The 26106-nt window shown below is 39.8% G+C and overlaps 2 protein-coding genes across 3 annotated transcripts in view; one reads left to right on the top strand and one right to left on the bottom strand.

The window, feature by feature from the left end:
• Nucleotides 1-12861, bottom strand: part of LOC117957275 (cytoplasmic phosphatidylinositol transfer protein 1-like) — a 69185-nt gene extending 56324 nt beyond the window's left edge. Inside the window, exon 1 of one of the 2 annotated variants that reach the window (XM_034892902.1) lies at nucleotides 12554-12861. In XM_034892902.1, the coding sequence (XP_034748793.1) occupies nucleotides 12554-12601 (48 nt within the window). In that variant the 5' untranslated portion in view covers nucleotides 12602-12861. The remainder of the gene's footprint in view (nucleotides 1-12553) is intronic. The other variant, XM_034892911.1, reaches the window with a different exon arrangement.
• A 4811-nt stretch (nucleotides 12862-17672) lies between these two features.
• psmd12 (proteasome 26S subunit, non-ATPase 12) lies at nucleotides 17673-24469 on the top strand. The gene is made up of 11 exons (XM_034898562.1): nucleotides 17673-17936; nucleotides 18318-18377; nucleotides 19501-19629; nucleotides 19953-20060; nucleotides 20904-21008; nucleotides 21267-21416; nucleotides 21594-21728; nucleotides 22237-22349; nucleotides 22821-22995; nucleotides 23647-23724; nucleotides 23877-24469. The coding sequence occupies exons 1-11, from the start codon at nucleotides 17814-17816 to the stop codon at nucleotides 24084-24086; spliced, it is 1386 nt and encodes a 461-aa protein (XP_034754453.1). The 5' UTR covers nucleotides 17673-17813; the 3' UTR covers nucleotides 24087-24469.
• Nucleotides 24470-26106: the final 1637 nt, after the last annotated feature.

Raw genomic sequence — 26106 nt, 5'->3', positions numbered from 1 at the left:
TCTCTCTCTCTCCTTCATTTCAGCGGAATTCAGTAAATTGAGGATTTCTGTGTTCCTTCATCATGGTTCCCTAGCGTAGAAGTGACCGAGGAAATATAGACCTTCCAACTTTCCCCAAGCTTGTAGAGCACCGCTGTCCTTTAACCCCTTGTCCCTACGAAGAACTCAACCTAGTGGGAAATGAGACAAACCGGCTTTTTTTCAGCTGACACAGTTAAATCTGAATCTGTGCAATTGACCGTGACTGGCCGTTATGGTAGTTAGGCCTTTACGATCTTTGTGTGGTGGGTACTGAAGTTCTACCTGAAAAAAACTGCACAACCTGGAGCAAACACAGGATGAACCATGCTAAATAAAAAATGTATAAATGGCAGAACAGTGACTTAAAAGATCATTTACTATAGCTTTTGTGGTGGAATAAGTTTTATGCTTGCCAGTTTAATAATATCAAAGCTTTTGTGTGTAACTTTTGGATTAAAAATGTATGTCCGTTACACATGCACTAACTTGAGTGTGAGGTAAACTGTTCTGCATCTCCCCCATCTGTAGCACTCTCTTCGATAATTACGCCACCAGGCCAGATTGTTTCAGATATCTCATAAGTCCTTTATAACGGCAGTTATAACGCCCATTTAAAAAAAATTCCGGTTTAAATGAGGATCAGGCTCATAATTCCTTTAGAAAGGAGAGAGAAAAATTACTTCTTTTTTTTTTACTGTTTTTTTTTATTTTTAAGTTATTTTTGTGCATTCGTCCTGAAAGTGACTTGAAATGTGAACTTGTTTTATTGTTAAACGTTATTGTTTACGTAAACACAAATATTTTATTTTCCGATTTCCATCTATAAACGCATCAAAGACAATCGGATAACGAGATTGTCTTTCGTTTTCCATTTTTTAATATCAAAACAAAAAACGCATTGTATTCCGTTTTTTGTTTACTAATGGTAATTGGGAAACTGGCTGTTTTTCGTTTTGCTTTTTTTCCTTTCAAAACTAAAATCCGTTGGCTGCCAAATACACAAACCGAACACGTATGCTTACCCAAATTCCTCAGCACAGACAGAATGTGTTATGTGTTTACTGCTTCATGACCTTGGCAGGATGAGGCAGCACTGTGTCATCATACAGCTGTTACATCTCACGTCTTTCATGGAGACAGAGTTGAAGAACTACCCTGCCTGGAAAGGATATGAGGTTGTGTTGGACACGGACCTGAATGAGACTTGGGGGTACCACTGTCTCAACATACAAAGCATATGTTGGTAAGCTGGAAATGCTAACACCTAATGCTTAATAAGATTAAATAGGCCCCTCGAATCAAACTGATTCTAGGTAAAATTTAATTCACTTAGAATATCAGCACATTTTATTTATCCTCACATTACTGTGTCTGAGCTATAACATAAAAAACACACAGCAGGAAAAGAAGCACTTGGTGGTAAATCCCAGGCTTAAAGGATTCCATTATCTGCCTCATTATTAGACAGTTATATTTGGGATGCTCTTACACTATAACCACTATAATCCATTCAGCTATGAATGTAATGGTAGGTATGGATGGCACTGGTTGGTTACCATAGCAACGAGCAATGATAATGAAGTATGCCAGCATATAGCTGGTCTAATTTGTGTGTGTGTGTGTGTGTGTTTGTGTGTTGGAGCTGATAGTTCTTCAAAAGATGTATTGCACCTGTGTGTGGGCTGAAGGCATAGCGGAACAGCATGATGACCAATATGCGAGAGTGTATTCTTATCCTGGGTGTTAAAGTATCCTCCGTAGTGGAAATAAAGCACAAAGTACAAAGCAGATTACATAACAGATTTTATATTAAATAGCTGCTTTGCTTTTGGAGCCTAAGTAATAAAAAGTAAAATAAGCTTTGGAAAATAAAATAAACCTCTCCTGGAACCATCACCTTATCGTGGTGGAGAGGTTTGTGTGTCCCTAACAACCTGAGGGCTGTGTAGTCTGGAACATTGTGCTCCTGGTAGGCTAACCTATGGCAAAGTGGTCTCAGGTGAGGGCCCTGACAAAGATTGGTTCAAAAACCCTATGAGAGGGTTGCCTACCTAAGCTTGTGGGTGGTGGGAGGGGGGAACTGACTGTTTGTGCATATGCTCCAATCAAGAGTTCGGAGTATTTGGCCTTCTTGGAGACCTTAAATGGAGTCCTGTATGGGCTCCAGTGGGGGACTCCATAGTTCTGCTGGGGTATTTCAACACACACATGGGCAATGATGGAGATACACGGAGAGGCGTGATTGGGAGGAACGGCCTCCCTGATCTAAACCAGAGTGGTTGTCTGTTGTTGGACTTCTGTGTTGGTCATGGACTGTCTATAACAAACACCATGTTCAAACATAGGTAAACTCATAAGTGTACAAGATACCAGAGCACCCTAGACCAAAGGTCAATGATTGATTTTATAATCGTTTCATCTGATCTGAGGACATATGTTTTGGACATTTGGGTGAAGAGAGGGGCGAACCTGTCAAGTGATTGTCATCTGGTGGTGAGATGGGTAAGAAGGTGGGGGAAGATTATGGACAGACCTTTTAAGCCCAAATGGGTAGCACAGGAAATTGGGAACGTCTGGAAGAGGCCCGTGTCCGACAGACTTTCAACTCACACCTCCGGTGGAGCTTTTCGTGCATCCCGGTGGGCATTGAACCTGAGTGGACAATGTTCAAAGTTTCCATTGCTGAAGCTGCGGTGGAGAGCTATGGTCTCAAAGGGGCGGTAACCCACGAACACCCTGGTGGACACCGATGGTCAGGGAAGCCGTCCGACTGAAGGAGTCTTTCCGGAATATGTTGTCCTGGAGGGATCCAGAGAAAGTTGCAAAGTACTAAAGGCCCCAAAGGGCTGCAGCCTCTGCAGTGAAAGAGGCAAAGCAGCCGGTGTGGGAGGCAATTGGAGAAGACATGGAGAAGGACTTCTGATTGGCAGCAAGGTGCTTCTGGAAAACCGTTTGCCACCTCAGGAAGGGTAAGCGGAAAATTATCCAAGCTGTGCACAGTAAGGATTGGATGCCGTTGACTTCAACTGAGGAGGTAATAGGGCGGTGAAAGGAGCACTTTGAGGGACTCCTAAATCCAGCTTATACATCCTCTCTGGTAGAAGTTGAGCTGGAGGATGATGGGGGATTGTCGTCAATTTCCCTGGTGGAAGTTGCTGAGGTAGTTAAACAACTCCACAGTGGCAAAGCCCCAGTGATTGATGAGATCCGTCCAGAAATGCTGGCAGACCGGGGTGGTTGTTCTCCTCTTCCAAAAGGGGGACCAGAGGGTGTGTGCCAATTACAGGGGTATCACACTTCTCAGCCTCCCTGGTAAAGTCTACTCCAAGGTGCTGGAGAGGAGGGTTTGGCTGATAGTCAAACCTCGGATTGAAGAGGAACAATGAGGATTCCATCCTGGTCATTGAACAACGGATCAGATCTTTACTCTTGCAAGAATCCTGGAGGGAGCCTGGGAGTACGCCCAGGGAAGTCTGCGGCCCCCTGCTGGAGCTGCACCCCCCACGACCCGATACCGGATAAGCGGACAATGATGAATGGATGGAAATTAATACACAAAAACCCACACATGTACATTTATTCTCTTAAAAAGCTGTTGGAATGTGTCAGTAAGCAAGCCACATTCTCCCTGGCACAATATTAAAGACCCCTCACAAACTACTGGCTGCATTAAACCACAGGTGACTTCCTTCCTCAACTCTTCCCACCTTCATATTTCATACGACTACTCAGTCTTCTCTCCACCTGTCTACCACTTTTGATGTGCATGCATTTTACAACAAGTAACTCGCATGGAATCCTTTGCCGAACTTTTGCCCTCATCCCATCTTGATAAATCTCAGTTTTTTATCTCTCGACAGCCACTCACAGCCACTCCCAAAAAAGGGAGAAAAAGCCACCCATTTCCCTGCTATGCCTCCTCTTTAGCTGCACTTTTACCACTATAGTCTCTCTGTTGAGTTAAAGCAGGGATTAGCAACTACTGCTCAAGTACAGGTTGTAAAAAATAAACAGCTCTGGGCCTGGGCCACTGATAGTGTTGCCAAATAAACACAAGGCCATTTTAAAGTCATTTTCTTCCTCAAGTGATAGCATTATCAATGCTAAATTTGCTGAGGCAATGTAGATATTACAAGCCTAAATTGTTAATGTGGAGCTTGTGATAATGTTTTTCCTAAGTCTCTTCCAAAGAGGCTCCCGTTCTGGCTTGGGGTTTTGGAAATTTGGTTTGGTGGCAGGACAAATAATAATTTGACGGCCTGCAGAGTGTACATGAGCCAGTCAAATGTAGAGGCTTATGTGGAGGACAGAGCCCCAATTTCAAGATAAGTAATTTGAGATCATTTGACTCCAACTGTGTAAAACTAAAGTTAATCAATTGAAATCATTTACATATTCATTTAGCCTTTAACATTCAGCCACACTATGAGCAACATTGTTGATGACTCACTTCTCACAGAATGTACAGTATATGGTGCAAGAGGCTCCAATTCATAAACTGTGGAAACACGTCAGTGTGGCGTATGAGAGGTTCCCGTAAGGGTATGTCTATATAAATAGCCTAACTTTTAACCCTAACTTCTTGTCTTTAAAAGTATATACAACCACACTAGCAGCTCTTTGAGGCTAATGTTCATGTTAAATGTTCATGTCCTTATCACTAGTTGGGTAAGATGTACACTTTGGCCTTGGTTCAGCTTTGCTAATATTAGCATCTTAACACGATTAACCTATTAGTGATTACTAGTGATTTAGCCAGTATGCAGCAGAAGAGAAACAATAAATTGATCAATCCATGAGTCAATTGAAAGAAAACAAATAGGCAACTATTTTCATAAATCGATTAACCAAGTCATTATTCAAGCAAAAATATCAGACTCTCTGGCTCAGGCTTCACAATTGTGTTCTTCTTTTTCTGGTTTCCTAACACTATGATGAATGGAAACATGAGTATCATATAACTATATCATCAGGAATTTATCGTCATCAATTCTGACACTGTATGTTTTCCATGGAAGCACAACTACAATCTTATTTCCAATGGGACTGACTCGACATTCCAGCCATCACTACATCCAGGAAAAGAATAAACCATTTCACGTACTGGTAGTTCCTTTTACCTTTCCTGCTGCTGCTCAACCAAAGTCTGTGAAAGCTCCTCTGATAAACAACAAAGAAACGTCCGCTTGTAAATGCTTGGCTGAGTGCAGCAAATGAATGTCAAGTGCTGTAAAGAGGCTGTGAAGCTTCATCTCTCACATAATTCCATTAACACACCCTCCTCTTCTGTCCAGACTGTGAGTCTTTTACCATATTTGTACATATTTGGGTGACATTTGTTTTATACAAAAGGTCCATTCACAATTATACAAATAAAGACTAGATAGAAGACTGAACTTTGGAATGATGTACAACAAGTGAAAGTAAAAGTTTTTTTTTCATAATCTCAGCATGCTGTTTCAGCTATTCCTCAAATATGGTGTGAGAACATGAACCGAGAGTAGTAACAGTAAGCAGTTTCAGTGAAAATGTCCACGTCCACAGCGAGAAAAGAAGTTTCCTACAGAATCAGCTGCTTTGTCTCTATTTTCAGCCACACGTTACAGATTTAGCAGCCACCTTCAGACTGTTGCTGCTAGTCGAAAAACAGCTCTTATTCCTCATGTCATTTGCTGGTGCAGCAAAGAGATAGGTAATATGGTCGTGAAGTTAATATTTTTAAACTAATAAACTAACAGGAACAGTTAAAGCAAATCTGTGTTATACAGGGCTTTCAAACGCAATTATAAAAAAAATTCCCAGTGGAAAATAAAGACTATCACGAGACTAGAACGAGTTTTGTGATTTGAGCCTCGGGCTGCACCATAGTTTGGGGAAACCGTGCAGCAGTAACGTTATGGATGGCTAGCAGAAACCGTTAAGTGCTCGGTGATGACATCCGGGGCCCAGTTTTTCAAAATAAATGTGATCTGAATCAAACTGATCTGGATTTGAAAATCCCAGGTTTTGCTATCCAGGGTCACCTGATCCATCTTACTTTTATGCCGGTTTTTTAAAGTAACATTGGATTGGATCACTGTGATCCAACTAACAAAATTTCAGGTTTAACAAATCCTGTTTACCAGAGCCTTAAATGTGTTAAACAAAACAAAACTATCCATTAGTCATAAATCATTTACAGGACAGATACCAGTTCTTTCGATCGCTGCCTTAAGAAGTTGTATCTCCATCTGCAGTTTTTTCTGCTAATGGAGGGTAAGCGAGATTTGTTCTTTACCCAGTTCAATTCAAAAAATCACAACTGAATTCACCCTTCTGATGGGATCAGGATAATCCTGTTTTTTTGGATCAAACAAATCCCAAACCGAGTTCTAAGTTTTGAAAAACCCAAAGGACAGGTTGGCTCCAGATCAAATGTAAGATCGGATTACATGCTCTGATCTTAGTTCGGAATTTCTTTTGCTTTTGAAAAACCCATTTCCAAGATTTGATCCACTTCGTGATCTGAAATCCCACTGGAATACATTTGAAAAACCAAGCCCGGATCACCAAACTGTATAAGTGTACCCAGATTTCTTTAGATAGACATAATTGTATTCTAATTTTATTTTAGAAGTATTCTGTTGTGGCTGATACTCGGTCAGGGCTATTACAGAAAAAAGGAAATTAAACAAAGAAGCTGAAAGGTAACATATGGCAAAAACCTGAGTCAATCTGGGTTGGCCTTTTAACAGATGGAGACAATTACAGAACTGTACATGATACTACACCCACCCCGATTTGGCCCCTCAGGTATGTCATATGTTAATGTCATTCATAAAATAAATTTACAATGTGCAATGTTCATACGTCAGTAGCCTACATTACATTATATGACATCCCTCTTGCATTTAGCGCCCGTTTTTTATTTATTTTCAGTCCGTGTTAGCATCTTATTTTCTTTTCCGTTGTCGTCCTGTACTTGAAATGTGCTACGTAAAGTTATTACTTACGTTGCTAAAACAAACTCTTAATGCTTTGGCTCGTGACACAGTGACATTATCGTATGGAACACTTGAAATGCAACGATGCATCTGTAACGCATTATCTAATTGAATGAATTATTTTCTGTCTGTACAAAACATTACTTGCAGCTATATGACCTCCCGGTAACGCTAACTCAGTATTACAGTGGGTAATACAGCATCATAAAGAAAATACCTTTACGACAGCAGGTGTGGTAAACACTACGGCGTTTGTCCAAAGCGACCGCTAGAATCAACACAAAGTTACATAACGCTACTTTAAAAAGCAGCTCAAGACCCCCCCAAAAACACTCCTTGAACAGAAATGGATAAAGATCGTTGGAATGGCAAGTTCAGTTTCAAAACCCTTCCAGATGGTTCTCTAGACAAGACTAAAGTTATTTTCACGTACTGTCGTAAATTAAATTGCCAGCGGAAAAGGTTGAGTCTTAAATCCAAAGTGCGACTGTCAGAAAGGTGACAATATCATGTAGCTTGTGTTATGAACCAGCCTTCCTTGTGACACGATACTTACACACACACACAAGTAAACGGACGCTTAAACACACACACAGCCATCGAGGAAATGAGAATGGGGCTCATCTGTGGATAATGGTCCATCACAAACCATGATGGTTTCCTCTAGAAGAGTAAATGGCAGTAAATAGGATGTTGATTGAATCACCGCATTGTCATGTATACCAGATGACAAAAAAAGGTCTTGTACCTTACCATGACACCAAACAAACAAACAGCATCTAACAGGCTCCATTTACTAAACAAACCCTGGGGAAGATGGGAGTCTAAACATGAAGAAAGAAAACAATATTCTAAATTGGTAGCAGTGGACATCATAACACTAGCTTGGATACCTTGGAGCTTTTATATCATATTTAGGGTTGGTTGATGTGCTATGGAGGTCAGCATGATAGTGTGATAAGCAGGGGGCAAAGCCATAATCCAAGGGTGGATCCCCCGTGTTGGCAAACATCCACCTAATTGACAATAACCCCAGCCTCCTTGTGTATGGGGACAATGGGGTCAGTGAAGTCTCACTTTACAAAGCTTTATATTACATCACGCATTCTAAATGCAGGAATGCCCAGCGCTCTAGGGACACTGTCTTCTTTAATTACCATGCCTAAAAAAAAACAGCTTGATTTGTCTGGAAAGTAGCCTTGCTGTATGGTAGCACATTTGTTCTCACTGCTTTCCAGCTCTCGCAGCCTGTGGATACATGAAATTAACTGCTGGCGTCATGGAAACATGCCCCGGGAATGAACAAAGGCAACCAATCTTTTTAAAGAGCCCTTATTAAAAGGGGGTTTTAACAAACCAGCAATTGCCAAAAAGTTTTTTTTTTCCTTCAACATGAATGAGGTAACCAGGGGGAAGAGACACTTGTGCCAACAATGATGAAACCTTCTCCTGTCTTTTGTGAAAATATGACCCAAATAAACTGTTTTTATCCACTTAATAGTGCCTCAGGACATGAAAAAGTAATGTTGTGTGAAATGGTTTAAATTGTCAATGTCATGCTTGAGGCCTGAGAACATACCTATACAAGATGAACACTATACTCATTTATGACATATAATCCCTTGTGGGTGAAAGAACAGCAGTTCTTATCCCATTACAGTACTTCATGTGTCCACTACAATACAATAGCACTGCATCAGGTGCTGACTGCACTGTGTGAGTCCAAATTAGGCTTTAGTGATGTGAATGGTTTTTGGCAAATGTGAGGCGCACTACATTATAAGATATTTATTATCTCGAATGAATTCTGGTGAGACAGTTACTTTTTAACGCTTTAAAAAATGCCGACATGAGCCAGCAACTCAGCCATCCATCCAGCCAGCCAATCCTTCATTCAAGCAGCCAGTGTCACACATCCTCCCGTTTATACAAAAAGTCATTACTTAAAAAGGAGCCATCTTAATTCTGGGGTTGAACCGACTGTTCTGAGGTTCTGCTATAGATGCCCACATTGTGATGAAGTACTTTACTGATTTGAATAGAAAGCATGGTGGTCCAAATTGGTTACACTTTTTGGTAGCAGGGTCTCAGAGCAGATAACAAATATTTTGCAATGAAATTGTGCCACGATCTTTCTGTTATTGCCAGAGCTAAAACCCTGTCATACAGCCATTCGGCAAATGGGTACGACCGTCTCATAACTACATCAAACAGATCCAAAACTGGCCTTCACTGGCCTTTACTGAATATCTATTGTATATATTATGATATATATTGTTTGAGTCACTACGGTTAATGGAAGTAAAATAAGACCGGCTTCAGGTTTCATTTCCCTGCAAAAACCTTATTCAGCTAATACCCTCTAGTTTATTGTAAATCTGAGCACAGATCTAAGCGGTACCCGGTGCCCTGTGCAGAAGAAGCTATTAGAGTGCGAAGTTGAAGTTGTGATAAATATTTCTCATTCATCAACCCAGGCCACGTTAAGGGTGAAAACGGGTTTTGAAAGCAGTCGTGTTGCAGGAGACGCACAGTGAATCTCAGGTCAGCCAAAGTTTGGGCAAAGTCAGCATTTTTCTTGGGAGCTTGAAAAAGGGCATGTCAGCCAAAGACGGAGAGGTGCAAGTGAGTGCTGCAGAGAAAGATATAAATGGTAGACAGACACAGAGAGCAGGAGAAAGAACACATCTGTGTCTCCGGTGATGCATCACCTCTCTATCCTTCCAATGAATAAAATGGGCACAGGGGCTAATGAATCGCCCCGGTCACAGGAGAACAGAGCAGAGTTATCCCCAAGGGACTGAAAAGGGAAAATTATTATTTCTTGGCTAAGTGGTTCTGGATCGAGTTACAACTAAATCTTGTCTGAGATTCAACCATTATTGCTGTAGGTTGTAGGTGGTGCCAGAGGAGCCCGATTCTTTTTTAAATTACCGGCTTCATGTAGTTCTACTCAAACACGGGTGAGTCGTAGGTGGATTGTTTTGCCTTGTTTCCCATATTTCTAGTCTTTATGCCAGGTTAAGCAAAACATTGAACTATTTCTTTAACATGAAGAAACTGAGGTGATTGTTTTTTTTAAATTTATCAACCAAAAGTTCACCCCGAAGAGAGAAGCCATAACTTCTTATTATTTGATAGTAGAAGAATGAAGAAAATGGAGGGGAGAAAGGCAGACGTAACCAGGCACAAACTCAGACAGGCAAGAGATGATTAAGAGGACAGAGAACAGCTCATGCACTCTGGTACCGCTAAATGATTTCTTCATTGTGTATGGTTTGTTAAACTTGTACAAACACTGCTTGGATGGCTGTCCCACATCTGCAGTAGTAAGGCTGTGGTGACGCAACACAGCTGAGCAGCTAACAGTAATCTCGTCCCAGAGACAATACACAGAAAGACGTGACCTTGCATGTCCTCATGACTCCAAATCTAAGCAAAGAACCCTGGGAAAGAAAGTAAAATCTCGCAAAACGTGCTGCACTTCCACCCCCCTTCTCTTTATTTAATTCTTATGCTCGCCATCCATCCGTTCCTTCTTTCATTCAATTTTTCTTCTTCCCTTTGGACTGACAGGAAACTTTGACTCAACTTTTAGGAGATAAGGGATGACACTCAGCTCATTGTGTGCAGGCCATGATAAGAAAAAACTAGAACCTCCTGTATGTTACTCCCACATTAAAATTAGTCTTTTTTCTAAGTTAAGACAATGACGCCCTGCTCCCTGGGATTGATCCAAAAAGGGCTTTATCTGTGGAGGAAGACAAATGGAAGCAAAGTGCAGTAACAGATTTCCACTCTGCTTCTTGTTTGCTCAAATCTATGTGAGACTAATGCATCCATCCCCTTTTTAAATGTTACAATATGAGTACAGTATAAAAGCTTGTCCCACATCACTTCTTATTATATTTTATTTCAAAGAAGTATCCTGTTTTGCTTTATTATGCATATCCTTAAGGACCTTCAGCATGGCCTTAGAGCTTGACGAGTAAAACATGTACACCAGCTGATGAACAGAATTATTTGCAGCTTGAACTGATTCTTAATCATAAATTGGAAGGCCATACTACTATTTAGGTGTGGCCTGCAATGTGAAGAAAGGGTTTTTCCCTGTTGCAATTTATATTGACAGGAAGTTGCATTCATACAGCAGGTGGTGAAGAGAGAGAGAAAGAAAGAAAGAAAGAAAGAATCATGTACAGGGTTTCCCGCAGAAAATTTGAACCTTTTTTTTCACAACATACAGGCTGATAATGAACTAACTAAAATGAAAAAGAATGTAAACAACAAAGACTTTTTATTGCAAACTGCATAATGACACAAAACTTTAACAACCAACTTGGGGACTACCTTGCTTTCAACATTGAACAAATGGAGAACTAACTCAAGTGCAAAGAAATGAAAGTGAATTGCCATTTTGCTGAAAAGGTGCTGTAGAAATAAAGCTGCATTACAACCTCAGCCTGTCAGTCATCAGGGCATAGAAACCACTGTTGTTCCTGCTTGTCTAGGTATAGTAGGTAGTTAATATGTATATATGTTTTAAATCCCAGATGGAAATGTCCATAAAAAACTGTTGCATCAATAATGGGTTTAGAATCAAATCGTTGGCCTCAGAATCTAATCATGAGGTGCCCAGAGGGTCCCACCCCATAACGACACCCACGCATCACTCCAACACAAGCCATGAGATGAGTAAGATAAAAATGACATACATGGGTGAGAATTTGAAAAAGGCACTGTCTTCATGTATAGCATGTCAGGACAAGAGAGCAATCATCTTCACCTTCTAAGTTTAGGCTTCATACTTGAGACCAAATATACAAATAGGCTTAACCTGGACAATGTCTATTTGATACAATTAGTGAAGCACAATTGCAACAAACCCCAACTACGTGCAGAGACCCCTGCACTGCAGTCAGTGCCATCGTGTACAACCAATAAGGTAGCATATGTGTGTGTGTGTGTGTGTGTGTGTGTGTGTGTGTGAGTGTGAGAGAGAGAGATGGTTGAAACCACAGCATAAGGACGTATATTGTGACTTCTACGGTGCTGATCAGTGAGGTTCATGCAGTTCATATTATCAGTCCACTCCAGGAATAAATCATACAAACTATCCTATAATAGAGGTGTATTTTATTAAAGTGTTTCATAGGGTGCAGAGTAAAGCGAACTGTGTGTTTAGAATCTTTCTGAAACCGGCTTTAAATGAGATGATTGACGTTATTTCCCCTCGAGAAAAAAAAAGTAGTCAATTTAGGCTTAGCGGAATGATGTAAACGGCTCCACAGATACGTGTTTGTAGTGGCATAGGAAGAGTAAGACGTAACACGAGCGAAAGGTCTAGGCCTTAATGAAGTGCCTTAAAGTTAATCTCAATGGTTTTTAATGGATTTCTCACACACCCTGTAACCTCCTCTTGACACACTGTCTGGGACAGCAAACCCAACGGTTTAGCTGTCAGAGTTTCCTGAACAATTAGCGAACCTCAGTCGTGGTGAAAATGGCACCAGAAGTAAAACGGGGGGGAAAAAAATGAGAAAACTCACCTCTTCCACTGTGAGAGGCATGCATATCCTGTACTCCTTCAGCAACATCTTCCTTCGCGTGTCTTGTAGGCTTTATATTCACAATGTGTCAAAGCAACCAAGTAAAATGCTCCCTCCGCCACCCGTGTGTAGTATCTGGATACGTGTCAGCGCATATGGGAGGATGGTTAGCCCGGGTTATAAAACACACCCGAGTTACGGCTGAGTTCTTTCATCAGAACCAACGAACACGCTCTCCGTGAACGTTGGGCAGAAATGAGCTCGGTTCCGTTCAGGATCGCCCCTTCCTATCAAGCTGTCGAGTCAAGCTAAGAGTAAACAGGGCCGAACAAGACCGGAAGCCGTGGGATTTAGGGCTTCAAAATAAGAGTATGTAATTTGTCACGTTCGACTGCAAATGTCCCTGTTGTCTGTTGTTTTTGTAGCCTGTTACAGTTGGAAAAGCTACAGGTCTACAACGTCAATTGTTTTTGGTAATTCAAGTTTGTAAGGGAGCTCTGTATCAAAATCTCGTTTTAGAAGCTTTATTATTTTTGGTTCATATTGTGCTGATGTAGGCAATGCTTCTTAATACAATTGTGGTTAATTAAATTAAAACGAGTGGCCTATTATTCAAGAACAGGAGTGATGCACTCTCTTGGAATTTCTAGGCAACAATGTACCACAGTTTCCCCCCTGGAAAAAAAGGTTTTAAAACTGAATAACAGACAAAAGAACTCACTTCATGGAGTTTGTTTTTTGCAGATGACATTGTGAATTATAGTTAATGTATTTGCTACAATTGAGTAACTCTATGAATTTCACATCAATTTGTAAATGGCATCTTCTGAGGCATATTAATCCAACAGTTTATTGCATTGCATCAGAGGTTTTCTGAAGTTAAAAATGTGAGTAATTTGACAAGTGTCTCAGCACTGTGTGAAGTTTTTCTAGTCGTAAAATCAGAAATAAATATTAATGTATACATTGATTGATTAATTCAAATAAATTGTGAATGTGTATGAGGGCTTAGCAGGCTTACATATGAGTGAGTGAGTGAGTGAGTGAATGAATGGATCTATCTATCTATCCATCCATCCATCCATCTATCTCTATCCTGTCATTCCAAGACGAATATTTTGAAATGTCTAGCCGGATGTGACATTGCCTTATGCCAGGTAGCTACCACATTGGTCTCTTTTGTACATTGCTTCAAATGAATGTCCAATTTGCTGATAAAGTGATTATTTACTTTTCAAAGTGGAGTTCTGTGAAACCACTCTCCTTTCTATATTCATATTTTGAGGTTGTTGTCTTCAAAGTCAAAAGGACGAAACAAGTCCTTGAGTCGGATGGAAACGAAGCACTCTGCTTTGTCCGGTCCTTGCTACTTGTAAAATGGGCTTGCAGAGGCATCGGAAAATAGAAGCTGTTATAACATCAGCCCCAGCCCCCCTTTCCTTCCGCTGCTCGGCCCACTGACATTCGACGCGGTAACGTTGCTTGATGGAAACATCGGCCGACCCAACCACAGCTCTGAAAAATACATCAGTTCACTGCTGCACACTCCCCCTACATCTGTCACCCCTCTTTCTTTCCGCGTCTCAAATATACGTAATCTACCGTTCTGCTCAGCTAGGGCGCTGCCTATGAAAGTAAAGAGGAATGCTTTCTGACAGCCATCAGCAGCCTTTAGAACCGGCAGCAGCCCATCAGGGTGTTCACATATAGGCTAGATCTGTCTGATGCGGTATAGTAGTCCTCCCCAACCTTTGGGACAATGCAACACCCCAAGTTGTTGTTGTTTTTATGGCCAAACTGCAATGTTTCTAACCTAGTCAGTCTCAATACCACAACAGTTTTTTTCTACAGTTTTGGATTTCACCTGATAAAGAAGGGCCCAAGTCAGTGACACTGACATACTGTATACTGCTCAGTTTAAAAAAAAATACTTTTTCACTTTTAATTAAGGGAGAAGTTGACAAACAGTATTTTGCAATTCAGTGTTTCCCCCAGAAATATATGCAGGCAGGTTGGCAAACCTTGAAACAGCGTTTGAATGTAAGCCCACTTAATGTGTGAGCAGCTCCTTAAAGTAGGGTGAACACATTTCACTGAGACTCTGAGATATATTACCACCTCTTTGTGTCCAAATAATTTACAGAGTAATTAAAGGAATAATATAATAGACATAAATCTCCACAGATTTGACTAGTTTGTGTTTGTAATTTTAGTGGTGAACCACAAGACAAGTTTGATTATATTTTTTAGTCTGCTTTATAAGTGTAACGTTTATAAAGGAACATTTACGTCATGTATTTCTTCAGGTAAGCTGTTTTAAAGCCCTGATGGATTTGTCCTGTTAACTGCACATTGGTCTTATGTTAAGTTTTTCTTATTTTTGTTCTTGTAAATGGGCTAATATTGTGTAGCATCCCATTAAATGGGCATTATGAATTAAATGAGTCACAATTAAAGAATTTGCAGGGAGTTGCACCTACAGTATTTCCACAGTAATATAGCAAGTGCCACATCAGTGATGTAGATCTCAGGAGGCTGCAAGAAAAAATGTTACTAAAGAGCTAAATTTTATCAGAGCTCACAAAAAAAATGAAAGTACACAACTTCAAGCATAAGGGACAAAAACTGAAAAAAACCAAACAGCTTCCAGGTCTTTGGAAATCATCAGTATGACATCTTACTGTGAAAAATTGTATAGACATGTTTTAAATGAATAAGACGTTCCTCAAGATCTCATCTTGATAAGTATTGTCTTATGTAAGACATGTCTTAAGATATCGAAAGACATGATGATCGCTGGATGTGTAATCAAACTTTTTTTTCTTCACTTTTATCTGACACATAACACAAGGAACAGTTTTTAAAGAAAATTCCAGGGCAGTGTTTCATATCCATTCTCTTTGTGTTTCTAACGTAGAACCCTGAAGCTTAAGGCCATGGGGCAGTGATGGGCTTTTCATGTGACCGGCATCTCTGAACCAGCAAGCCATGACCTAATAATGACCCAACTATTTCAATAAGGTCTGTGTTGATTACAGGGATGTACTTGGACAAAAACTTGGCCCGGATCTTTGGGATTGCGCTGTCTTTTATGAGAGCACATGAAGAGTACACGTAGAAGATGTTTGGAAATAATTTTAACAATAATATTACATTATAGAGATGTAAAACAATACAAACAAACACAGCCTTTGTGGTATAAAGATAATCTGGTGTTGCTAACTCAGGATGTTTCACACACCTGCCGCCTCAGTTTGCTGACTGCAAAGCTACATCTGCATGAAAATGAAGTTGTATAAATGACATCAACTTACACAATTACCAACATCTCGAAAAAACTAACCAAAGATAAGATTTAAGACATAAAGACAGTGGTGGATCTTCTCTTAAGATCTGTTTCCTACAATTTCAAACACATATTTGTATTTCTAGTCACAACAATTGCCAATCCAGCCGATGTATACTTCTCCTGCCTGTCTTCCTCCTCCCATGCTCCTGCGTTTCATCCTTTCCTTCCTCCTCATCCTGTGTTTCAGGATCACCCCCACTAGGGACATGACTGATAACAATAGGAACAATAACAAACTTTATGGATTATAATATTAAACTTCAATACTTTGCATAGGCTGTATTTACACACAAAGACAATACATTAAATGATTAGCCTATATCAATGACTTTAGAAAGTCATTCTTATGGTGATAAATGCCTTAACTAGACCCGCTTAAACACGCTTTGACCTAATGCACACATATTATTGCCAAGCATGTCGATAGTGCACCTGGCATGACTTTGCTGGGTCCTGGTCCTGTCCTATCCTGGTCCTGGTCCTGGTCCTGGTCCTGGTCCTAGTCCTGCCTCATCAGTGCTCTCACTGACAGTGGTTTTAACCTTGGCGTTACCACTACGGAAAAGGTTTGTTCATTTTCCGGCATTTTGCTGCGTCTTGCTCCAACTGTTTTTTGTCTTTCTTTTTTACCTCTATTTCTCAGGCTGCCCATTTATTTTTCATCTTCACCTCTTTTTTTCTTCTTTTTGACATTTTCGTTTTTTTTCTGTGATCATAACTTCATGCGGGTACGTTTTTGATTAGAAAGGAGTTTATACCCTAATGTATTCTGAGCTGCTGTGTTGTATCATTAATACCAAAACAAATCTGTGAGGTCTGAAAAAGCCAAACATCAGTGACAAAAGTGTGTTCAAAGCACTGAGGATATGTGTATGCCTCTGCAATCAGATTTCTTGTTTCATATTGGATCTTCCTCTCTGTTGAGCCGAGTCATGTTCTGTTTATTAGGCCTCCAAGGTCTATACTAAGCCCGTACTGGGATCAAATTGTTTTTTGCTCAGGTTTTAAGGGCTTCCGCTGCCACGCACAGGAAAATCACTGGCCCACATTAGCCTTATTTATGGGGGCATGGAGCCTTTCGAAGACGTGAATTGCAGGAGGACTGGAATTTACAATAAAGACATTAAAGGGACTCCTACTGGTGGACTGGGGTCGCTGCACTTGGTGTCCATTCACATGATCATGTCCATTTACAAAGTTCTTCATTCATTTGGAACATTTGATTTAGAGGTGCAGGACAGATCATCATCGTCCTCCTTCAATATTCTCACCATCAACATTGCCAACATGACTCGTATTAATTATATCAAGGCTTAAATCGGTGGACTACTGTTTACACAAGATTAGGCATTTTGGTATGAAAACACGCTTCTTCTTTTTTACTTTTCTGTATAAATTGTTGCTATTATCTGCTTAGAAATTAAAATATTGGATAGCATAGAACAACACAATGTCATTTTGCTAAATAAAACTAGATTGTACTACACCCATCCATTAGCTAGTTGCTTCAGTCTGAAACTGTAAGATAGCCTAACCATGCCCCCCTTCATTTGAATAAACTATAAGCAATGAAAGTAAATAATAAAAGTAGTCGTTTAAAAAATGGTCTTATTTAAACTAAAAAATACATATTCACTGCCTCGTTTATTTATTTCAGGATGTATTTCAAAGGCATGCTGTATTTACCTATTCATTTATTTATTTATAGAATATTGAACAAAATGTATAACACACTTTACAACGCCTGCCTAAAATATTCTGTGGGGGTCCTCAGTGGGTCCTTTAGGCGCCTCGGACAGCTGTTTGTCTCTCTCCTCTGATTGGCCTACTCGTTCCGTTCCTTGACAAGCAAAATAAGTGCTGCTAGGCTTTGGTTTGGTCGTTAGAGAAAAGGCACCGTACATAATAAACATGAATATCCCGAAGATGAATGAGGAACGACCTGAAAGATCTGATGGGAAGATTGTGAAAATGGAGGTTGACTACAGTTCAACTGTGGACCAGCGACTCCCGGAATGCGAGAAAATGGCTAAAGTAAGTCTGAAAGAGGCCACAGCCGGCTGAGTCATGGTGCATCAGTACCATTGCGTTAGCATCCAAGCTAACATCGACTTTTTTTTCCACCAATCGTAAACTTCTATCACTAATATATTAAGTGTAAATTACTCACAAAAAATGAATTTGTTTTAACGTTTACATATATTAGTTACCCGTTTACTCTTAAGCATACACTTACGTTGCGTATTTGCTATAATCCTCGCTAGTATGCTAACGTTAGTCTTAGCGGTCTAGGCATTGGCAACCGCTAGGAAGGCAAAGTGCATTTTAATTTTGCGTAAGTCCAAAAACATATCAACATTTGTCGTAAGTCATTTAGTGTCACTAACGCTAAGCTTGTGTGTTTTTCTGTTGCAGGAGGGCAAGCTGCAGGAGGCCATTGAGAGCTTGTTGTCATTGGAGAAGCAAACCAGAACGGTTGGTTTTGTACATGAGCTAACCTTATTGGTTTAACTTGGTTACTTTCCTTTCATTTCGCTGAGAGAAGTCCAACATCTCGGAGGTTGAGCCCCAAATGTGAATGTCATAAATACTTTGACTATTCATTAAATGACTGAGCCCACTCCAAAAACATAATTACTTGCAAAATGTTCCTCTTTGTTATATATTTTTATAAAAAAAAGCTCCAATTTAGAGAACATCTTAATCTTCGTCTCTGCTGGGACTGATCTAAGCAGTGTAAATTGTTTTAACTTAGAAATATGATGGCACACAATCACCCATAGCAGTGACAGTTGGCTAGGGAAGGGTTCTCAGCATTCTGGAGTGCTTCTTTCCTGCCATTAAAAACTAACCTAAGAAACCGATGTCCTGAAAAACCAATTTCTAGGAACCCTGATGCATGGCGTTGAGTAGAAACATATTAGCACAAGGGTGTCAAACTCAATTTTGCTATACACTGAAAAATGAGAATATATATCAAGTATATATTACTGACATGCTTTTATTTAAAAAAGTAAAATATTTTGGATTGTAATATTGCATGTCTCACATAATTCAATTTCAATTCAGTTTCCTTTATAGTATCAATTCATAACAAGAGTCATCTGGAGACACTTTACAGATAGAGTAAGTCTACACCACACTCCCGAATTTACAAGGACCCAACAGTTCTAGTAGTTTCCTCCAGAGCAAGCAACAGTACGACACTGTACCTTATCTCTTACAATTTGGCACACGTAAAGCTCTAAAAAGCCAGCAATGAAGTTCATGTTTAACGGCAGGCTACCACACAGCCCAATCAGCAACAAATTCAGTTTTGAGTGTTGTGTAAATGTAGTTTGAAAAGCAGTTACCCGTCTTTTTGGTATGGCACACAACTAGACGGGCCCGATTTTATTGTGGACCTAAAATTGATGTACGGGCCGAGTTTGACACATGTGGCCTGGTAGTTGGATTTCTCTTGATAAATAAACTTGGCTGGGTTCTCAGCATAAAAAAATGTAAGAGTAGTTGTGTTCATGAAATAAAAAAATTATTCATGTGTTATGTTGTGTACATTTTAGTCCTTTTTACCCATCTGCCTTCAACCCCTGCTCAGGCATCAGACATGGTGTCTACCTCCAGAATCCTTGTGGCTGTGGTCCAGATGTGTTATGAAGCCAAGGACTGGGATGCCCTGAATGAAAACATCATGTTGCTCACCAAAAGAAGGAGTCAGCTGAAACAGGTCAGATACTTCTCTTTCCCTGATGGTTCTTTTCTACCACTTGGGTGCAAACAAAGTGTTACAGTATAAGTCCAAACATAATAACAAAAACACAAATTTCTTTGTACCCCCAAAAGTGATCTTGCAAGGCGCACTACTGACTAAATACATTACCCATTACGGACACTGTTTGTTGTCAAGATATCGAGAACACCTTGCACACTCTGCAATATTCACACCGTCGTATAGTTTGAAGCTTTGGATTCCTATTTTGAAATGATCTCCCCTGAATGACAAGCTCTAATTAGGACTACATCTATTTTTTTTCTGCTTTGTCTTATCAGGCTGTTGCCAAGATGGTGCAAGAATGTTACAAGTATGTGGATTCTGTGACTGACCAGGCCATCAAGCTGAGACTCATCGACACACTTCGCACCGTGACTGCTGGCAAGGTCTGGAATGTGCTTAAAACTGAGCTAAATACTGTACTGGAGAGAAAATGAGAGTTGTGAAGATTTCAGCAGTTGTTAAATTGAAGTGAAACTGTTATACTATGGTTATTCCTTTGGACAGTCCAAAGCAACTTTCTGCCAAATCCAAAAACCAGTGCCAGAACTCAAATTTGTCAAGTCATTAAGTATAAAGTCAGGAATAACTCTTGAAACAATAATTGGGAAATATGTTATCGATCACAATGAGAGCACCCAGGAGACTGTTCTGAGCATATTGGTGCACTTTCTGTTTCACAACTGAGAACACTAAAATAGAATAATGCGAAAGAAAAATCAGTCTCCCATTCATTACCCTTGGAGCAGCTCCAGACTTGATTCTGGATGACATCACACGTTTGAGGCTTACTTCTCTGGTTTCTGGAAAATAACGTATATTGGAATTCTTGATTTAGCTGCCTCGGAATCAGAAATGACTATGGACTATTGTTATCACCATATCTGTGTCTAAAACATTGGAACACCTCGAGCATATAATAAATAAATAACACGTAAAAAGCTTAAAGACTAAACTGGCTAAAGAGTTCCACAGGGGACCAATTACAATCATTAGAAAAGTCATTTAGTTAGTTTTGATGCTCATGTTGATTTTACATTCTTTTGGCTTATGTGCAGAAAACTGCATGGGTGCTGTGTCTTGTAATGGTAGGGAAAACCCAGAAAGTGATTTCCAATAGGAACTGTTATAGTACAAGCATTAAAACAGGGGCATAGTGCAACCCTGAATGTCCATTTGATGACCATTCAATTTAAGACATAACCGCCTCTTTCCTGTCCACCTCACAGATATATGTAGAGATTGAGCGTGCAAGGCTGACGAAGACCTTGGCCAATATCAAGGAGCAGAGCGGAGAGATCAAAGAGGCAGCTTCCATTCTTCAGGAGTTACAGGTAGGGGACTGATGGCCTTCATTTTCTTGATTTTAGGATGAAGAAAAATCTGTAGTTGTGGGGAAAAATGTTCACATATTTTAGTTTATTATAGTTTGGGGTTTGAAAGAATTGGGTTGTTGGGGGTATTCTTTGTCACCACATTGCTATAGCGGGACATTCACTTAGTCTGTGCAAAACAGATTTAGTGAATAGGGACTTTAATGGCTTGCTGTTTTGGAAATTGTATGTGGATAATGTATATTTTCTCGGGCTCAGGTGGAGACATATGGCTCCATGGAGAAAAAGGAGAAGGTGGAGTTTATCTTGGAACAGATGAGGCTTTGCATCGCTGTTAAAGATTACATTCGCACCCAGATCATCAGCAAGAAGATAAACACCAAATTCTTCCAAGAGGAGGGCAACGAGGTAAGAGCCAGAGGCCCGGAATTGAGCGTTTACAAAATACTGCAAAATGTTGTTGGTTTGACAATGACTGATGATGAAAAGCATTTTTTGACCGGCCTTTTGCGTCATCCGTGATGGATTTAAACTGAGTTGGTCGATGTAACACTCATTTTTCCTCTTTGACTGATGACAACTCAGGAGTCCAAGCTGAAGTACTACAACCTGATGATTCAGGTAGACCAGCACGAGGGCTCCTACCTGTCCATCTGCAAACACTACAGGGCTATCTATGACACCCCCTGCATCCTGGAGGACAACAGCAAGTGGCAACAGGTACGTGGGCTTTTTTTTAAATCCTGTAGTCAATGATAAAGTATGCTTGTTTTTACTATTGTCTGGAGTTCACAATGCTAAAATTCCCTTTTTTGATGAATGGTTATGATAAAATGTAATGCAGCAACAAACAAGATGTGCTGTACTACTTTCCTCTCTGTTTTCTGCCTTAGTGCTGGAGCACAGTACCATGGTAAAAAGTCACAATATGTTTAGAAAGGACTGTACCAACCTTGAATTAATAAGCATAAACTCTGTTCTTTAGTAAGGAGAGGTTTGCCATTTAGTACTGAAATCTAGATTTTTGCACAAACAATGCTTATGATGGGATTTTTCTAAATAACATTCCTCTAAGCACATAGCCAGGATGCAAACATCATCCTTTTGATCAGTGCTTTTTTTCTATGAACTATGATAAATGCAGAATAGTTTTGTTCCCTACCAAGGGATCTGATTCCAAAAAAAGACAACACTATAATTATAATTTAAAACATTACTTGTATTTCAGGCCCTGAAGAGTGTGGTGCTGTACGTGATTCTTTCCCCTTACGATAATGAGCAGTCAGACCTCGTGCACAGAATCAGTGAGGACAAGAAACTGGAAGAAATCCCTAAATACAAGTAAGACATACTTAATTTTTGTTTTTTGTGTCGGCTTCACCATACATTGAATGGTCGTCAGACCTGATATGATGTGGGTCCAAATTGCTCAATAAAGTATATGTAATTTCAGTCTTTTTACACACAATTACGTGAGTGCATTTTGCTACTATGAATGGGCCAAGGTGTGTTAACAGGAGAAAAACAACCAAATCTTTAAAAAGTAAAGGCCATCTGAATCAACAACCAACTGTACAACATTAGTCTGTCTATAGATGTTGAAATGTGTCCAGCAACCAAATTTCCTGACACATGTCTGCAGCACATATAAAGTCAGACATTTGCTAACTTTTGTGTGAAAAGAGCCTGTTCTGTGTTTCCTACTCAGGGCCAATGATCATAGCCACTTTCATGAATAAGGACATCACATGCTTACACTATAGCCAGGTGTGGACAGAGGGAATTTTCACTATATTCCTCCCCCAATTCTAGGGACCTTTTGAAACTGTTCACAACTATGGAGCTGATGCGCTGGTCTTCCCTGGTGGAGGATTATGGAAAAGAGCTGAGAGAGGGCTCACCTGATAGCCCTGCCACAGAGGTCTTCTTTTATTCAGAAGAGGGGGAGAAAAGGTGGAAGGACCTGAAGAACAGAGTGGTGGAGCACGTAAGTCCCACAGTCAAGTGTAGGCTCTTTTCTTTTGGAGCTGATACCTACATATTTACTGAGATTTTTTTTTTGCTTGACAGCAGGGGGACACCTTATCAAATAGGTTTTCTAAGAGTCACTTAAGTGCCTTGCTGTCCCTAACAGGGCTGGCATATTTAGAGTTAGAGTAATGAGCATTCATGGAAAGTTAGGCTGTACATATTGCGTGGAAATCTTGAAACTACACTTACATTGACAGTCAAAGTAGAACTGTCTGATTGAAACCTTCCTTGAGCATACGTTGAATAAGTGGTTTGAAAAATGCTTTTCAGCATGCTATTTTAAAACCCCAAAGATTGATTCCTATCCATATAAGTGGTTATGAATCAAATTGGAGTAGATGGGGTAAAATTACTAGAGAGCAGTAGAAAGGCCCTGCAAGTAAAACAGAAAGAAATATGGTTGGAATATTGAAGCAGATTCAGTAGCTAAACTGCCAGACTGGGATGTGCAATTGGTATGGATGGTTGGATTTCACTCATGCAGATTTGTTTTCAGCCACTATTGTTAGTTTGACCAGAGAAGTCTCTCTAGATAAACCTTAAACACTATTTATATACTATTCTGCTAAATATACTGTATATAATTTTTCTTTTCTTTTCCCCCTAGAACATCAGAATAATGGCCAAGTATTACACCAGAATCACAATGAAGAGGATGGCAGGACTCCTTGACCTCTCTATTGATGTAAGTAACAGCCTTACTAATTAGCTTAATTAATGAAGTCAGTATGACAGCAGTTAGTAGTTGCTTTTAGGATTGGGTAAGGAAATGTATCCTTTAGGATTTGGTCTCCTGAAAGACTAACATGATGTTTGTCTGCTCAAATATTTTGTCAGGAATCAGAAGAGTTCCTTTCCAGCCTAGTTGTGAACAAGACCATCTATGCCAAGGTCGACCGGCTGGCTGGCATCATCAACTTTCAGAGGCCTAAAGACCCCAACGACCTGCTCAACGACTGGTCGCACAAACTCAACTCTCTCATGTCGCTGGTCAACAAGACCACACATCTCATTGCCAAGGAGGAGATGATACACAACCTGCAGTGAAAATAGAGCATAGTGCATTATTTCATGTTTTGGTTCATATTTGTTTTGTTTTTCCTTCCGTGGGAATGTTTTTGAATATACAGTATATTGGCGGACTGTGAATGCAGCGTAATTACAATGTCATATAATTGGAGTTAAATCTGCAGCACATGCACAGCAACTGTTCATTTTTTATTATCTAGAAAAACCTTGACAATAAACCCATGAGCACCTCCCTACTTTGCACCCCTTTGTCAGTGACTGGATCTCTAAATATGCTTCTCATTTCCATGTAATGGATTATACACTGTAGTTTAAGTTGTTGCTGTATGAAGAAATGTCTAAAAAGCATTTTTAAATGTATCCTTAGCAATGTAGACAATAAACCCCTTTCATTTGGTTAACATTTTTTATGTAGGTTTTACACAGTATATAACCGAAATGGCATACATTCTAATTTGACACACGTTAAAGGGATAGCCTACACACATACCGTGCCTGTCCTCACGTCTGCATCTCCAAACTGATGGTGTGCCGACAGTCATCTACTGAAGTTAATGCACTGACTATGGATAAGGACCTCATACTACCCCTCTTCAAAATATTTAAACTTAATGTTCTTATAAACATGATTGCAACGCAGCCATGTGTATTGTATATAGTTTTTGAAAATACAAGCGGAAAAAAACAGTTTTAGATTGCTGTTAATTCATGTAACAAGAACTGGAAAAGGAAGAACAAATCTTCCTTAGTTTTGGTCATCTAAAATCAATCATCACCTGTTCATACAAGATATTTGCAAGTTTGCAAGGATTTAATTCAAGAGAATTAACGATCAGACTTCTACTTAAATGCTGTTACTAATCTCAAACCAGTGTTACTTGTCTGGCTAGTGTAGTGATTTTCAAACTAAAATTAAATATTTTGGGGTTAAATTAAAGACTGGACAACAGTTCCAGAATTACAACTTAGAACCCCAGGGCCTTTAACTCACACTGACTGAGTCTGCCCCATTCATTTTCCTCTATCCACCTTATAAATGCCCTGCTATCAAAATGTCTGGTCAAAATTTAAACAAAGTTTATCCCTCAGATGCCAGTGAATTAGGATTGCCCATTGTAACTGACTTTGTTACAGTGAACAGGGTAGAGGAATTCTAGAGTGCACTCTGTAGGACTACTTACAGACAGGTGGACAAACTAAAGAAAACTTCATACATGCAAATGCTTCCATTTGGAAAATGGATATCAAGGATCATTAAAGCTATTCTGACAGCTTGAGTTGGCCTAAATACTTACTGTAGGTGTTTGTGTGTTTTTTTTTTTAATTTGGCAGCCACTTGCACATTTACAGTGTACATCCCTCCTTTACAGGTTATGGCATAACCTCATGCCTTACAAACACACCCCCTTCCCACTTGGCTGCCAGAATGACTAACAGCTTCAATAGTGGTCATGCACCACCTCGAATTCTATTTTAATCAATAAATAATAGCCTACACATTGATGGCGTTATCTTATGTTATCTAGAATGGATAACCCAGGTACTTTACAGATCCTTGCCGTGTTTATAACTCGCCATTAGAGGCGAGGTAAGTCTAAATGACATCAATACATCTCACGCTTTACTAATACCATCTCACCTGTACAATTTCACCTCCAGCAGAGGCAGCGTCTGCAGGATGCTCTGGGAAATACAGTACAGTGCCATTCAATAGACCATTATACAGAAGGGGATGGCATCACTAGTTTGACCTTTTTTGTTTGAGTGAGCTTGCTCTGACACACAGTGAGGAAAATCAGTATTTGAACACCCTGCTATTTTGCAAGCCTATGGGAAATTCTAAAATGTCACATTCAAACTTCTATTTATTCATAAATTTAAGAGTAATTTTATTAGATATAACAGTAAATGGTAACACTTAGTTATATGTTTGAAATGAATAAAATCAAAAGAATTTTAACGCTTCAAACGCTTTTTTTACTAGGAAGATCACTGCCTTGAGAGGCCACACACAAACACACGCAGTCACACACACAGT

The sequence above is a fragment of the Etheostoma cragini genome, chromosome 2 (genome assembly GCF_013103735.1).
Source record: "Etheostoma cragini isolate CJK2018 chromosome 2, CSU_Ecrag_1.0, whole genome shotgun sequence".
Lineage (NCBI taxonomy): Eukaryota > Metazoa > Chordata > Actinopteri > Perciformes > Percidae > Etheostoma > Etheostoma cragini.
The sequence above is the reverse complement of the archived record's forward strand: the minus strand, read 5'-3'. Positions and strand labels throughout refer to the sequence as shown.

Excerpts from the sequence above, each read along its gene's own strand:
- psmd12 (XM_034898562.1), top strand. The coding sequence starts at position 17,814 with ATGAATATCCCGAAGATGAATGAGGAACGACCTGAAAGATCTGATGGG. Across the intron at positions 20,061-20,903 it reads GCACCGTGACTGCTGGCAAG|ATATATGTAGAGATTGAGCG; the intron begins GTCTGGAATGTG and ends TCCACCTCACAG. Across the intron at positions 21,009-21,266 it reads CCATTCTTCAGGAGTTACAG|GTGGAGACATATGGCTCCAT; the intron begins GTAGGGGACTGA and ends TCTCGGGCTCAG.